Raw genomic sequence first — 14988 nt, 5'->3', positions numbered from 1 at the left:
TCGGATCATTTTTTTTATTTCCAGGAGTCATCTTCCCTGCTTGAGGCTGACCGACCGCAAGGGTCCTGGCAGCAAAGATGTCTCCAAAATACACAAACTAGGTAGAAAGCGGGGCATGGACGGATGGAAAGGCGATGGGATCCAAGGCATGTTACTGGGGACATTGGGCCACAGCGACCGAGTCAAAATCCCCGGCATCGCAAAGCGCCGAGGTCCGGAAAGGCGAGCGGTCCTATTTGTGGCACCGAGGCCTACAAGACTTGCGTCCTTTGCCTCTGGTCTCTTGGAGGTGTTGTGGTGGAGGTCCGGAAAGCGGCGGCTGGAGTGTGGGGCTTAAGGGGGGCTGGGGGCCGAGAGGAGGCTGCCGGAGAAGAGCCGCCGCTTCAGCTCGACCCAAAGGAGGGCCCGCTCTTCTTGCGCTCGGGCCATGAAGCCTTGGTTCTCCTGGGCGCGCCTGGACAGGTAGGGCAGGACTTCGTGGACTGGCCCGTAGGGAACGTATTTGTACACCGGGAAGCCGGCTTGACCTGGAAGGAAGGAGATGTTGAGGAAACTCGCTTCAAAGTCAATAGGGCTGAGATGGGCAAGAGACGTTGAGGCAGAGTCAGGGAAAGCACAGCTGGCACACAACCTACGGGCTGTTTTGGATTCTGCAGACCCAATCCTACCTCCACGCTTGAGCAAAACACAGCCCATGGGATCTTTGGGGCTGCTTTGGTGGCCAAACCCAACTTCCAGGAGATGCTGACCATTGGATTACACAACTGGAGGCACCACTGGATTGAAATACCCACCTCCCCTCCTTGTAATGCTCACTTCAGGGCCCGCTTACCAAGAGGGAAGGTGATCTGGTCGCACATGCCCAGGAGTTGCCCAAAGTAGATCTTGTTCTCTGAGGGATGGATGCCCAGGTCGGCCATCCTGCAGAAGAGACACAAACGTGCTCATTGGGATCATGGTCTTTCCGAAATAAGGCCCCAGAGTCCTACCCCAGCGCCCTTTGCCAGCCTGGGCACCAAGGGGTGGAGGTTGGCCATGCCCCTATACCTGCGAAGGGTGAACTTGACGGTGTCTTTGTTATGGGAGGCCACCATCACATTGGCCTTCCGGTTGTGCCGGATCTCCTCCAAGATGTAGTCCAGGCATCTTAAAAGAGAAGGGAGACAAAGGAGGGGTTAATCCGAAGTGCCCTTTCCTGTGGCTTTGCCAAGCTCCCCTTCTAGATATTACGTATCTATCAGAGGCCCACCTGTGGTACATCTTGCTGGTCTCCTCATAGGTGGCATTAATGGGGTCCTCGTAGCCCACGTCGGCCGCCCGGCGCCGTTCCTGCTCCATGTAGGCCCCTCTCACCAACTTGGCCCCAAAGTGCCAACCTTCCCGCCGGGAGAGCTCCACGTCCACCGTCACGTTGTCGTAGGCATCCTACACGGGGCAAAAAAGAGCTTGAATGGGGTGGTACTGAAACCAAACAACTACGCAATGCGATTGAGTGCTATCATTCTCATGCCACTCCTGCCGACGTCAACCCACCTTCAGGTAGCACTGGTAGGTGTTGAAGATGGACGGCTTCTCTTGGTTGAATTTGCGCTGCATTTCCAGGGTTAGACGGCTGATTGCCGGCTGGAAGTAAGTCTGCTCAGCGTCCACCATCAGCCTCACGCCCATCTTAACCGCTTGCTGAAAGTCAATGGAGTAACCATTTTATTTAGGTCTGTCTTTCCCCCAAGAATGGAAACTCAAGACGAGTTACAGAACAAGACAGAAATGCAAGGACAATTGAGACCCTTCAGCGCAGTCCTCACCTTGGCCAGGACATCCATGCGCTGCAGCATGCGCTTCATCTGCTTCTCTTCTTCTTCAGTGAAGTGAGAGAGCAAAGGCTCCAGCTGCCCTGTCTGTGTGATGGGAACAGAGACAGAAGTTGAGAGGTGGACTATCAAAAATGCCCTCCCCTGGGAGGCCCGCCTGGCCCCAAACCTCAAAACTTAAGCTGTTTATCAAGACCTTTAGGCCTGAAATACGTATCCAAAATATTGCTGCACAGAGCTTTGAAATCTGTTTGAAACTCACTATCGTTTATACACTTTATTATTTTCTTGCCGTGTGTAAACTATCCTGGTACAATAATAATGTCACCAGCGTAACGGCTTGGGCATTGGACTAGGACTCTAGATGCCAGGGTTCGAATCTCCACTCAGCCAGGGCAATCTTTGGTGAGTCACACTCTCAGCCTCAAAAAAATAACACAACCAATTCACCTTGAAGGCTCACAACAATGTAAGACCTAGATTAAAACACACACCGGCTAGAAAGTTAAGAGTTCCTCCACCCAAGAGATTATAAGATGGCTTCACGGCTCTAGCAAGGGCACGGCTCTGGCAAACCCCCGGCCTGGGAAACCAAGATAAGAGGCTGGGATCCTTCTCTGCAACCACAATACACACCCTACAAGTCTACTATTTACCTTTATGTTGGGGATGAGCAAAAGTTTGGAGATCTCCGTCCGGGTGTCAATCAAGCTGTTCCAGTCCAGCAAATCCACCGTCCTGGGGTCGGGAGAAAAGCAAGTACGGACAATAAATCTGGGACTGATTCCAGCAGAGATCCACCAAAGTCTACTTCTCCCATTCCTATACTATCGAAGAGGTTTGGCACCCTGGACTGGGCCTTGAAAGCTCAGACTAAAACTTTAGTAGCGATATGAAACTATCCGGCCTGGTAGCTCTACTTGAATTTTATATACAATGCACAATATAAGCAGGGCATCAATCCCCAGATGTTTCAAACATCTGAATTTTGGGGATTAAAAAAATTGCACAGGCCTAATACCTACCCAGATCCTCCCAGTTTCTCGCCCGTGAACCAATGCTGGCTCTCTGCCCGGGTGGCAATGCCCAGCTTGGCCAGTGCCTCCTGTCGAGGAAAGGAGAAAACCCAGTCTGAATCCAAGAATAGTCAAGTTGTATGTCCCATCCTGTCATTGATAGGCCCCAAGGACAGCCCCCATTCTGCCAGTGGTGAGGAACGACGGGAGGTGCAATCCAGACATTCTCAGATGGGCCCCATGGAGAACAGCTCCTTCGAGAGGCTTCCAGGAATGAAACTAGTTCTATGATAACCAGGGGGTGGGTTGAGGAGAGCAAAGATGGTCTTGGGGTGGCCCCATCCTTTCGAATGTCCCCTTTGAGGTCTCCTATTAGGCACCAGCTATTGGGGATGGTGAAGCCTGGTTTCAAGGAGTCATCTATGGAGCGGAAAGTGTTTTTGGGCTACAGTTCAGCACCTTGGAGAGCTCCTTGGACAGTTCAGCACCCCGGAGAGCTCCTTGGACAGTTAGTGGATTTTATGAGCCCGTTGACATGGAGTCCACCAGCCACTGCCTGGCAATGGAAGAATCTAGCTTTGCCATACAATGGAGTCACAATCGGAGGCCATCCAGCAGAGGGTGCCAAGCAGAGGGTGCCAATCGGAGCAGAGGGTGCCAAGACTCACCTGGAGCTTCTCCACCTCCAGCTTGGTCTCCAGGGCTGCCAGGCCCACTTTGCCCTGTTCAGCTGCCAGCTGGTGGAAGAAGCGTCGCCATTTCACCAGCACCTCGGAGAACTGCAGCTGGAGAAAGGGAGGGAGACAATTCATCCATTCACAGAGTTGGAAGGGACTCCTAAAGGCCATCCAATCCAACCCCCTTCTGCCATTCAAGAAAAGGTTACCTAGTACTCTCATTAATGAATAACGTAACTAAATTTACTTTAAGTATTTTTTTCCATCTTCTTTGTTATCTTTTGCATTCTAATACATTTAGTTTCAATTTTATTAGACCCCAAAATTGGCCTTTTATTAAATGTCATGTGCAAGCTAACTGACCACCCTTCAGATAAGGGGATCTAGATCAGCAACCTCACATTTTAGGAGACTTAGTTAAACATCTGACTGGTGCTGAATTCCCTCTTGTAGAGTCTGCTGAATTTTATCTTACAGTTTGTAGATTATGTTCAGACTCTAATGTTCTAATGTTTTATGTTGATGTTTTATGCTGGTTTGTATGTTTGTACTATTTTACCTGTTTTACATTGGTTTAATTATGCTGTATTTTATTGTGTTTTGGAACTGGGCTTGTCCCCCATGTGAGCCGCCCCGAGTCCCCTCTGGGGAGATGGGAGCGGGATATAAAAATAAAGTTGTTATTATTATTACAGCTAAAATTTGAACAAAATTGGAGACATGATGGTGGGAATGTTTGGAACAATCCTTATGTAAATAGTCTGTTGAATGGAAGTGGAAGATATCACACAACACATGTACAACAGATCCCAACTCACCAGGAACTGAGGCCTTCCCAGTGCTGTCAGCTTAATGGCAGAGAAGCCATCATCTGAGCTGCCACCTGCAGAGAACAGACCATGTGTTTATCATCCTTGTACCTTGAAACCTGCAAATCCCAGCAATGAGTCAAGCACAAGGAGGCCAGGATGATACCAATGGAAAGCATGGCTGTTGTACTGTCCCAACCAAAGGGAGGTCAAGTTGAAATGTAAAGTAAGCCCATCCCGACTGGCAATCTCCAAGACTGGCAAACTCACTTACGGAAGACCCCAGGGGGTGGAGGTACCATTTCATATTGACAACAATAAAGGTTAAAGCACATTTTTGCTGCCAATTGGTCGCACGCCGTGCTTTCAAAACCCAGTCTAAAACTCTGGCCTACCTGAAGCCTCAACGCACTTCAAGAAGGTGTCCATGTGCCGGTCGCATTTGCCTTCGTCGGCGTAGAAGTAGGTGCGGGCGCTGATGACGCCGTCCCGCCGGTCGCCAAACTTGCGGTGGACGCTGTAGCGCTTCTCCCGCTGCTCTGGAAATGACAGAAAAGGCCAGAGGTGAGAGAAAAGTGACACAAAAACACACAAATACACAGCAGGATGAGGGGCATGGATACTTACTGCCAGTTTCCTTCTCAAACGCAGAGGTACAGGAGCTGAAAAGAAAGAGGGAAAAAACAAGCCTTAGTCCCTTCAGTTCAGTCAATCTGGAGCAACATCAAGTAGCAGGGAGTTCCACATCTTTCTTTCGGTATGTTGTCTCAAGTTGGAGGTGCTGAAAAAATTCCCAGGAGTTCAGAAATCTTGGAGGTTTCTTTTTTGAGTGTGTATTTCCCTTGGAAAAAACTATTATATCTATATATAATATTAACTTTTATATATATATATATATATATATACACACACACACACACACATACACAGTAGAGTCTCACTTATCCAAGCTAACCGGGCCGGCAGAATGTTGGATAAGCGAATATCTTGGAGGGATTAAGGAAAAGCCTATTAAACATCAAATTAGGTTATGATTTTACAAATGAAGCACCAAAATTTCATGTTATACAACAAATTTGACAGAAAAAGTAGTCCAATACGCAATAATGTTATGTTGTAATTACTGTATTTACAAATTTAGCACCAAAATATCACGATATATTGAAAATATTGACTACAAAAATGGCTTGGATTATCCAGAAACTTGGATAAGTGAGGCTTGGATAAGTGAGACTCTAGTGTGTGTATATATATATATATATGCCATATTTTAAATCAAAAATTACTTCAAAACTTTGGGGATGCAAAACGTACAATATGTATCTCGGCGTGGCACCAAACCATTGCATTTGCTCTACTCTAATGGCAGTTTACCCAACTGTCTCAGGCAAAAGCCAGTGCAGCAATCCCATCCGCTCCAGGTTGTAGTCCGAACTTTAAAAGAGCCGGCCACAAGATTCAAAGCTCTGAATACAGTCCAAGCACCCTGCATTTCCAGAAGAGGGCAGGAGACGGCAGCATAGCATTTTTGAAAAGGCCGTTCTGGGGATGCTGCCAACGTTAAGGAGCTCAAGAGGGGGGTTCAGCTCACCCAAGGAAAACTAGACCTCCCGCTAGGTATAAAGGCAAGCAGCTGCACCATCACCGTGGCTTCATATGAGGTTCCTTGGATGCCAGTAAGAGGACACTGGAGGGGAATTGGTAACATGAGAATGGTTCTGTGCTAGCAAGGACGTCTTGTGCCCTGGGACATGAGTGCTCGTGTTTGTTTACCTGGGTGAGAAGAAGGGGCAAAACTGGGTGTTTCAATTGCGTTGTTTTAAGAGGTTGAGAGTTACTTTGGGGATTGGTGCCTGAGATAAAATTTACTATAAATGTATACGATAACTATAATTCATCGGCATGCATTTTTCAGCAACCTGGCCAAAGAGTTTGCCCAAGCCCTGGGTGAGGAAGGCAGGAAACCATGGCAGCGGCTGCCGCTCTGATAAGGCCCCTCTTGGGCCGAGGCCAGGGCTTTTGGCTCCCGTCCCGCTTGCACAAGAGCCGAAGGGGCAGCGGTGCCGCCATCCAATGGGGCCGCGGGGCGTCTCTTCTCACCCTTTCCTTTTTTTGGCAAGACGGAGGGCGCACATTGTGTACCCAGCAAAGAATAATCCACCCCGTGACGTACGGCAAGGGAGCTCCATCCTGGGACGGAGGAGCAAAGAAAATCTAAGAGCCCAGGCAACCAAGCGGGTTGATATTAAGGGCAAGGCACTTGCCGTCCCTTGAAAACTCTGGGATTGGTCATTCGCCTTTCAAATTGTACTCAACCAAGACGAAAGTATAACATAGTGCCCTGGATAGGCTATGGGTTCGGATTTCTTCTTGGTCAGTCTTGGAACTGCCCTGGGTGATCCTGGGCAAGTCACTCTCTCTCGGCAACAGGGCTGTGGAATTCATCAGGCCAGAAACAAGCCTAGGAGAGAGTCAGCGTAAAGCAGAGCTGGCTGGTGGAGACACACAACTGCAACAACTACCCCTGCCTCCATGCATTGTGTCCTTCAATGTAGACTCATGGCAACTTTTCTGCCTTCTGCGCAACCCTGGAAAGTCCCATGGTGCCGTTATTTACTCCTACCAAGCTACGCCCTTTGCTGTGCACTCCTAGGACTTCTGCAACCAGCTTGGGGCTCTCACTTCTTGTTTCCTGAAGGCGGAAAGAATGACGTGGCTTTCCTCCCCGAAAAACACGTGAAACTTAAGTGTTTTGGAGGAGAGAAAGGCTCTAGAGGAGGCTGGAGGCTTAGAAACCCAGCTTCTATCTAGTCCTGGCCAAATCTGGAAAGACAACACTCCAACTGGGGCATTTCACTGTTTGCCCTCAGAATCCTAAACTGGATTTTCTCCAGACACTTGTCTCGCTTTCCTATATCCTTAGGATATGTCTCATTATAAGAGCGAGTCTAAAATCCTCCAGTAAACCCCTCTCTTGTTTTGTTAGGCACCCAAAGAGGCCCTGAGGAAGTTGGCCAGGGGATGCCTTGCCCCGCCAAGCCTTCCGACCGATAAGCCAACGCCCAGGAAAGGTCACGACAGGGCAAGGGGTGAGCTCAGCGCTTTGGCATTTCGGATGAGCATCCAAAACATTCTCCCGGTCATTGACCCGTCTGGGCAAAACAGTCCCCAAACCGGTCCTAGGAAGCGGTCTTAACTTGCTCGGAGCCAAGAAGGCGATGAGGTAACACCCCTCTCCGGCCTCATTCCGTTCATCACAAGTTCTTCTGGAGGGAAACAGAAGGGCTCGGCTCTTGCAGAAACTCAATTCCTGGTAAGGGATTACATAACAAGCCACAAGCCGCCTCCTCCTCGCCCAGATCATGCTCCCTGCCAAAGGCGTGCAGCATGGCCAAGGTGCGGAGAGCGGCACCGACGGGCACCTTTGATGCTCGTCAGCCAGCCAGCATCGGCCAGGTGCCCCCCTTGGCTTCTCAAACTGGAGGCTTTGGGATCTCGAGCCCACAACTCTCAAACTTTGAGTGCTGGGGAACTTCAGCTCCCAGAATCCCCAGCCAAATGCGTGAGGGACACCGTTTGGAAACCACCATGTTAGTACAACCAATTTTGGGGCGAAAATGGCTGCGTTTGGACGTCAAGCAGTCAAGCTTTGCTCCTCCGGTGCCCAGAATCCCCAACTAAGGAAGTCTTCTGGAGGCGGAAACCCTTAGGGGCAGAGTTTGAGATGACGGGAGAGGAGATTCCACCTGAACATCAGGAAGAACTTCCTGACGGGAAGAGCTGTCCAACGGTGGAAGCTTTTCAAGAGAGGCCTTGGGATGGATAGTGGAGGGCTGGTCTCAAAAAGAGCCAGTGGCTTGCAAATCCTGGGCACCGGGGACTTCTGTTCCCAGAATCCATTTGGGGTCTAACCAAGGCAGGCCTGGGCATTTGGGGGCCACTCACTCGAGCTCCTTCTCCTCGGCCTCCTTGGGGGTGAGGTCCTCCTCCACGCTGTAGTCCAGGACGGAGCCCACGCCAAAGGCCCGGTTGTGCCGGATGAGCGGGCGGATGGCCTCCTGGTCCTCGCCGGCCACAAACTGCCCGTAGAAGGTCATCTTCATCAGCTTCTCAAAGAGGTCCCGGCCCAGGAGGCGCTGGCTCAGCTGCATCAGCTAAGGAGAAGGAGCAGGAAGCCCCATTGTAGTCGAATCACATCACATCATTGGATGACAAGACACAGAGTTTGTATGTTATCATCATATTGACTGGATGGCCCCTGAGCTCTCTTCCCACTCTAGGATTCCATGACTCCTGGGAGTTGTAATTCGCTAAGGTCCTGGTGTGCCTTTTGGTTTGTTCACTCCCCGAGAGCCGGGGCCTCACCAGACAAGGGATCCCAGGAGCGGCAGCATTGGGGAGACCCCTCCCCGGCCCTTGTCAAACTGCAACTCCCAGGATCTCCTGGCATGGGGGAAATCTACAAATCCCAGGGTGCCGTGGCATGCCTGCCTGGCGGTTGACGTGGGCCCAGTCTACAGTGGCGAGCGGCGGAGTTGGGTTGGGACGGCTCAAGCCCCGGGGAACGACCCCTCCCTGCCTCCCTGCCTCCCTGCCGGAGGGCCTGCCTCACCTGGCTGGCGTTCTCGACCAAGGGCCCGAAGGAGCAGAGGCCCAAGACGAGGAGGCCGCGGGCCAGCTCGGCGCTGCTTTTGCTCCGGAAGGCCTCTCGGGCGTCTTCGAAGTCGACGGGCGGCGGCGGGGGGAGCGGGGGCGGCGGCGGGCGGAGCCGGGCTTCGCTCTCGGGGGCCGCCACGGGGCTCGCCGCCGAGGGCGGGTCCGGGCTGGGCTCCGGGGCGGCGGCGGCCGTCGAAGCCCATCGCCCGCCCCGCCGCAGAGCCGCCCTCCGCCACAGCACCGCCGCCGCCGCCGCCACGGCAGAGCCCCGCCCGCAGCTCGCCATGCTCCCAACGGTAAAGAGCCGGGCAGCCCGCTGGGGCCGGTTTCAAGGGGCGCCGGGCACGCCCCCCTCCGCCCACGCGGCGCTGATTGGCCCAGCCCAGACACACCTCCCCTTGGGCCCAGCCTCACTGGCAGAACCAACTGCCATTCGCCCTGCCCACGCCCACCGCCGGAGGCTTTAGAAAAGGCGCGCCAGAGCATCCCCAAGGCTTGGGCCGGAGCGCAGCCCAACCGCCCAGCGGGACCCCCCCCCCCCCCAAGGAGCCCAGGCCATTCAAGAGGCCACACAATCTAATATACAACAATAAAACATATTGTATATGTATATAATTTTAGTAATAGTATTGTGATATTAATTATGCTACTACTAATAGTACAATATAATAATATTACTTATGCTACTATTAATAGTACAATATAATAATATTACTTATGCTACTACTAATAGTACATTATAATAATATTATGCTACTACTACTAATACAATATAATAATATTACTTATGCTACTATTAATAGTACATTATAATAATATTACTTATGCTACTACTAATAGTACATTATAATAATATTATGCTACTACTACTAATACAATATAATATTATTTATGCTACTACCAATAATACAATATAATAATATTACTTATGCTACCACACATAATACAATATAATAATATTAATTATGCTACTACCAATAATACATTATAATAATATTATGCTACTACTACTAATACAATATAATAATATTACTTATGCTACTACCCATAATACAATATAATAATATTAATTATGCTACTACTAATACAATATAATAATAGTAATTATGCTACTACTACTAAAACAATATAATAGTAATTATGCTACTACCAATAACACAATATAATAATATTAATTATACTACTACCAATAATACAATATAATACTATTAATTATGCTACTACTACTAAAACAATATAATACTATTAATTATGCTACTAATAATAATACAATATACTAATATTAATTATGCTACTACTAATAATACAATATAATAATATTGAATATACAGCTAATGATGCAATATAATAATGCACCCAATGCCTTTGCCCTTAGCCGGGACAGACTACAAGGGAGCTCTCCACAGTGCTGAATGCCAGTGTCAAAGATGCCCAGCAACTTGGGGAGTCCCTTAAAAGTTCAGACTGAAGGCAGGAGCGGATGCCCCCCAAAAGTCCCCCCCCCCCGGTGTGCCTCCAAAGGCCCCTCCATTGGCAATCCCATTTCCTACAGCTCTCCAAAAACACCGTATGGGGCCCATCTGCACCCATCTGTTCATATGTGAAGGACCGAGGGAGCTATAGTTCACCTGTAGGCCCCGGTGTGCCATCCCTACCGTGAAAGCCACCAAGGCCTGATGCCTCAGATGGTCTCAGTGACCTTCCAATGCCACGACAGCCTTTTTTTGGTCCCTTTTTGAGGCTCAAGCGTCCAGTCCGCACTCTGAACTGTACATCCCACAGCTCAATGAGAAAAGCGGGGACTGCAAACATTCCGTTCTATTCCATTCAGTCGCTTGGGAGATTGGCACTTGAAGGAACTAATCCCCAAGTCCTGGAATAAGGAGCCAAAGAGGGATTATATAAGGTTCTGAAAGTATCAAAGGATCCCTTGTTGCCTTTGCTAAGCCCCACCATTGTGACCTTGGGGATTGTAGTGTGCCCACGGCGGTGGTTCTCAGTCTTCGGGGACGGGGGCATCTATCATGTCAAACGCATGTAGTTTGATGTGGCTCAATGCTCTGGGACGTCAGGAGAAGCTACAACTCCCATGGAGGCACCAGACCTTGGGAAGCTACAACTCCCAAGGAGGCACCAGACCTTGGGAAACTACAACTCCCAAGGAGGCACCAGACCTTGGGAAACTACAACTCCCAAGGAGGCACCAGACCTTGGGAAACTACAACTCCCAAGGAGGCACCAGACCTTGGGAAACTACAACTCCCAAGGAGGCACCAGACCTTGGGAAACTACAACTCCCAAGGAGGCACCAGACCTTGGGAAACTACAACTCCCAAGGAGGCACCAGACCTTGGGAAACTACAACTCCCAAGGAGGCACCAGACCTTGGGAAACTACAACTCCCAAGGAGGCACCAGACCTTGGGAAACTACAACTCCCAAGGAGGCACCAGACCTTGGGAAACTACAACTCCCAAGGAGACACCAGACCTTGGGAAACTACAACTCCCAGGGTTCTGTGATGTTAAACGACATTCATTCTATGTACACGCTGAAGCAGACGAGTGACCCCTTCCCAGAGGCAATTCCAGAGAAGTCCTATTGATTTCCGAGGGAGATGCCCTGGGCCTGTTGCCGCACAAACCGACCTTTGGCTGAGACTCCAGCCGGGGCCTTGGCCTTCTCGGCTCCACCAAGGGCATTGCGATAGCCAAGGGAAGATAACCGGCAGGCACAACGGGCATTCCCTTGGCTTGCTGATGGAAGGAGGCCTGCAAGGACATTCTCTATCCAATCAAGACAACAGGGCAGCCCAAGGAGAGCCCAACGGCATTCATTCGGCACCCGGAGCCTTCCGAAAGCCCTTTTGCAATGCCCAGAGTTCCCCACTGATGCTATTTATGGTCCCATTTTACAGCCAGAAAGCTTAAGGGCAATAAATACTTATGGAAGGACAAGTGGGAGGAAGCTGATAGCAGGAATCACTGGAATAGACTGGTTTGAATCAGAACCCTCTCAAAATGCAAACAGATGAGGAAACGGAGCGGCCACAGACAGGCCTTTGCAGATCGCTATCGTACTATCATCTTCGGGCAGGAAAGGGAGACAAAGCAGACCATTCGCCTTCTGGCTAGGCTTGGGCATCGACACTGTCTGGCCCTGGCACTGATTAACCCAGCGGGGCCTTGGGTCCCAAACCTGCCCCCTGCCCTGCTCACCTGACCTCTCGCTGCAAGCCCACACCATTCCTACGGAAACCTTTCGACCTCTCCGTCGCTCACCTTTTCACCTTTGGGCCGATAAGTGCGCCTGGGTTGGGCACAGGGGCCTATGCTCTGACACACCTGAAGACTTGGGGTCATCTAGTCCAACCTCTTGCTAACAGACAGGGAGACACCACCCAATTCTCCCGACAGATGGCCACCCAGCCTCTGCTTAAAAGCCTCCAGAGAAGGAGATGCCATTATTATTATTATTATTATTATTATTATTATTATTATTATTATTATTATTATTATTATATTGTATGACACAGCAAACAAGATAGATATGCTGGATTTCGTATCACAAAATCACAAGTCGAACACTTCCCAGGCGTCTAGGACTCTGTGATGTATTTTCAGATGATGCGTGCAGATCCCAGCAGGGTGGCCTTTTGCAGCTGGCAGATCGTAATTTTGTCAATGTCTGTTGTTTCCAAATGCCGGCTGAGATCTTTTGGCACGGCACCCAGTGTGCCCATCACCACCGGGACCACCTGCACTGGTTTCTGCCAGAGTCTTTGCAGTTCAATCTTGAGGTCCTGATAGCGGCTGAGTTTTTCCTGTTGCGACTGTCACCTGGGATGGCAACATCAATAATCCAAACCTTTTTCTCTTCCACAACTATGAGGTCTGGTGTGTTGTGTTCCAGAACTTTGTCAGTCTGGATTCGGAAGTCCCACAGTATCTTTGCCTGCTCATTTTCCAATACTTTTGCAGGTTTGTGATCCCACCAGTTCTTTGCTGCTGGGAGGTGGTCCTTGAGGCATAAGTTCCAATGAATCATTTGGGCCACAGAGTTTGTGCCTCTGTTTGTAGTCTGTCTGTGCGATTTTCTTACAGCAGTTGAGGATATGATCCATGGTTTCATCAGCTTCCTTGCACAGTCTGCATTTTGGGTCATTATTATTATTATTATTATTATTATTATTGTTGTTGTTGTTGTTGTTGTTGTTGTTGTTGTTATTGATAATGATGATGATTGACTCCTAGAGGCGCAAGAGACCTCCAGGGGCCATCTCGTCCAATCTCTTGTTGGCAGACAGGAAGACACCACCCAAGCCCTCCCAGCAGATGGCCACCCGACCTCTGCTTCGAAACCTCTAGAGAAGGAGACTCGATCAGACTTGCTCCACCAAGGCGCCAAAGCAGGCGTCTTTGCCCACTGAAACATTGGCATTGCCCTCCATGTGCCGCCTTCTGAGCTTGGAGGCATGCCTTTCTCGGACTCCAAAGCCCAGCATGCACCAAGGCTGTGGCATGCATGTGCGTGGCTCCAGGCCAGGGAATCCAGGTCTGAAGCCTTCTCTGCCAAGCCCTGCCATGAGGGCCCCTTTCCCCCCTCGCATGGAGCCAGGGAAGTTCAAGTTCAAGCAGGATTCATTCCTTTGCCTTGGGTGACATCTAGTGTTCCGGGGCTTGAAATTCTCCCTTTCCCCACCAAGGCCGATGGGTGGAGGTGGAGTGTGCCAGCAGGCTTGGCAGATCCTCGCCTATGGACTTGAATTGCTTAGGGTTTTCTTAGAGATGGTTTGGCCAGTTCCTTGGTCTACTGCGTTAGTTGCCGGTCTCCCATCCAAGTCTCAACCAAGACTGACCCTGCTTAGCTTCCAAGATCAGAGGAGATCTGGGGACTTTGGGGTTTTCTGACCGACAGAGATTGAACTCTTTAGCAAGGTCCCAGCTGTCTTGTGCGACGACTACAAGGCCTAGGATCCCATAGCATTTCAAGTGGTGCTAAACTGCATTCATTCTCCAGTACAGATGGCACTTGAGAAGAAATGCTTCGGCTCAAACAATGGCCTTGCAGCTTCAAAGCCTGGCTGCTTCCTGCCCGGGAGAATCCTTCGTTGGGAGGTGTGAGCTGACCCTGATTGTTTCCTGCCTGGAATTCCCCTGTCTTCTGCGTATTGTTCTTTATTTACTCTCCTGATTTTGAGAGTTTTTAAAATCATGGTAGCCAAGCAGTGTGCAGGAAGCAGCCAGGCTTTGAAGCTGCAAGGCTTCCCAGTGCAAATCAAGCTGTGCAAATGCAACGTTCGCACTTGCCTCCAACGGACAGAAGTTCTTTCTCCCACCCTGGACATTATTCCACATCCCTTGTGAGCTTCTGCTATAAATATAGACGATCAAAGGTACACAGATTTAACACAGGGGTCGTTGGTCCCTTTTGCAAACTGTTCAAGATTTAACTCTTATTATCCAGCCTGGTGTCCTTGGCAAAACGGTAAGTTCCCTTTGCACTGGATGTGCTGGATGCAATGTTGCAGGTGGTATGGAAAAGCTGTCCATGAAGAACGAACCTTCCCGGCTATTCCCCGTCGGTGCATTATGGCCCTTTGGACGCTAGGTGGCCTGGTTGCCATCTCTTCAGGCAGCCACGGCTGTCATGCCGGCCCCCCTGGGTGCCACAGTCCATATTGGGAAGGGTCTCGGGAGACGGGTGTCAGGAAAATAGGGTTCCGCACCGGACCTTGTCCCGGCGCCTGCCTTTCGACTGTCATCGCCGAGTCTAATGGGGAATTACAGCAGGCGTGGGGAAAGTAATAGCATTGTAGCAAACACTTAGGATCAATGTCATCGCCATTGCGTTCCTGCCCAGGGTGGTGCTTTGCTCTCCAAATGGAGTCCGAAACCTCACGTCCCGTACGATCCAATTTCAGTGTATACAGTAGTCCCGCTTACGGTGTGAGTCCATGCAACGCAGTCTCATTTCTATGCGGAGAGCTTGGAATGCCATCGAACCATGTTGGAGGACCG

At 50.1% G+C, this 14988-nt stretch overlaps 1 protein-coding gene across 1 annotated transcript; it reads right to left on the bottom strand.

The window, feature by feature from the left end:
- prodh (proline dehydrogenase 1) lies at positions 1-9278 on the bottom strand. Its single transcript, XM_003226814.4, has 14 exons — positions 8926-9278; positions 8259-8467; positions 4941-4975; positions 4709-4852; positions 4323-4387; positions 3496-3612; positions 2837-2916; positions 2468-2549; positions 1806-1898; positions 1534-1680; positions 1250-1425; positions 1048-1146; positions 833-921; positions 1-527 (listed from the first exon to the last, which is right to left on the bottom strand). Exons 1-14 carry the CDS (start codon positions 9253-9255, stop codon positions 334-336), a joined length of 1860 nt encoding a protein of 619 aa, XP_003226862.2. The 5' UTR covers positions 9256-9278; the 3' UTR covers positions 1-333.
- Between the last annotated feature and the right edge of the window lie 5710 nt (positions 9279-14988).

This window comes from Anolis carolinensis, chromosome X, assembly GCF_035594765.1.
Source record: "Anolis carolinensis isolate JA03-04 chromosome X, rAnoCar3.1.pri, whole genome shotgun sequence".
NCBI lineage: Eukaryota > Metazoa > Chordata > Lepidosauria > Squamata > Dactyloidae > Anolis > Anolis carolinensis.
This window is presented reverse-complemented; position numbering and strand designations above follow the sequence as displayed.

Bases quoted from the DNA above. Each gene is read 5' to 3' on its own strand.
- prodh (XM_003226814.4), bottom strand. From the start codon at position 9,255: ATGGCGAGCTGCGGGCGGGGCTCTGCCGTGGCGGCGGCGGCGGCGGTG. The intron at 2,550-2,836 runs GTAGGTATTAGG...TCCCGACCCCAG, and splicing joins GAGAAACTGGGAGGATCTGG to GACGGTGGATTTGCTGGACT. The intron at 1,681-1,805 runs GTGAGGACTGCG...ATTGACTTTCAG, and splicing joins GCATGGATGTCCTGGCCAAG to CAAGCGGTTAAGATGGGCGT.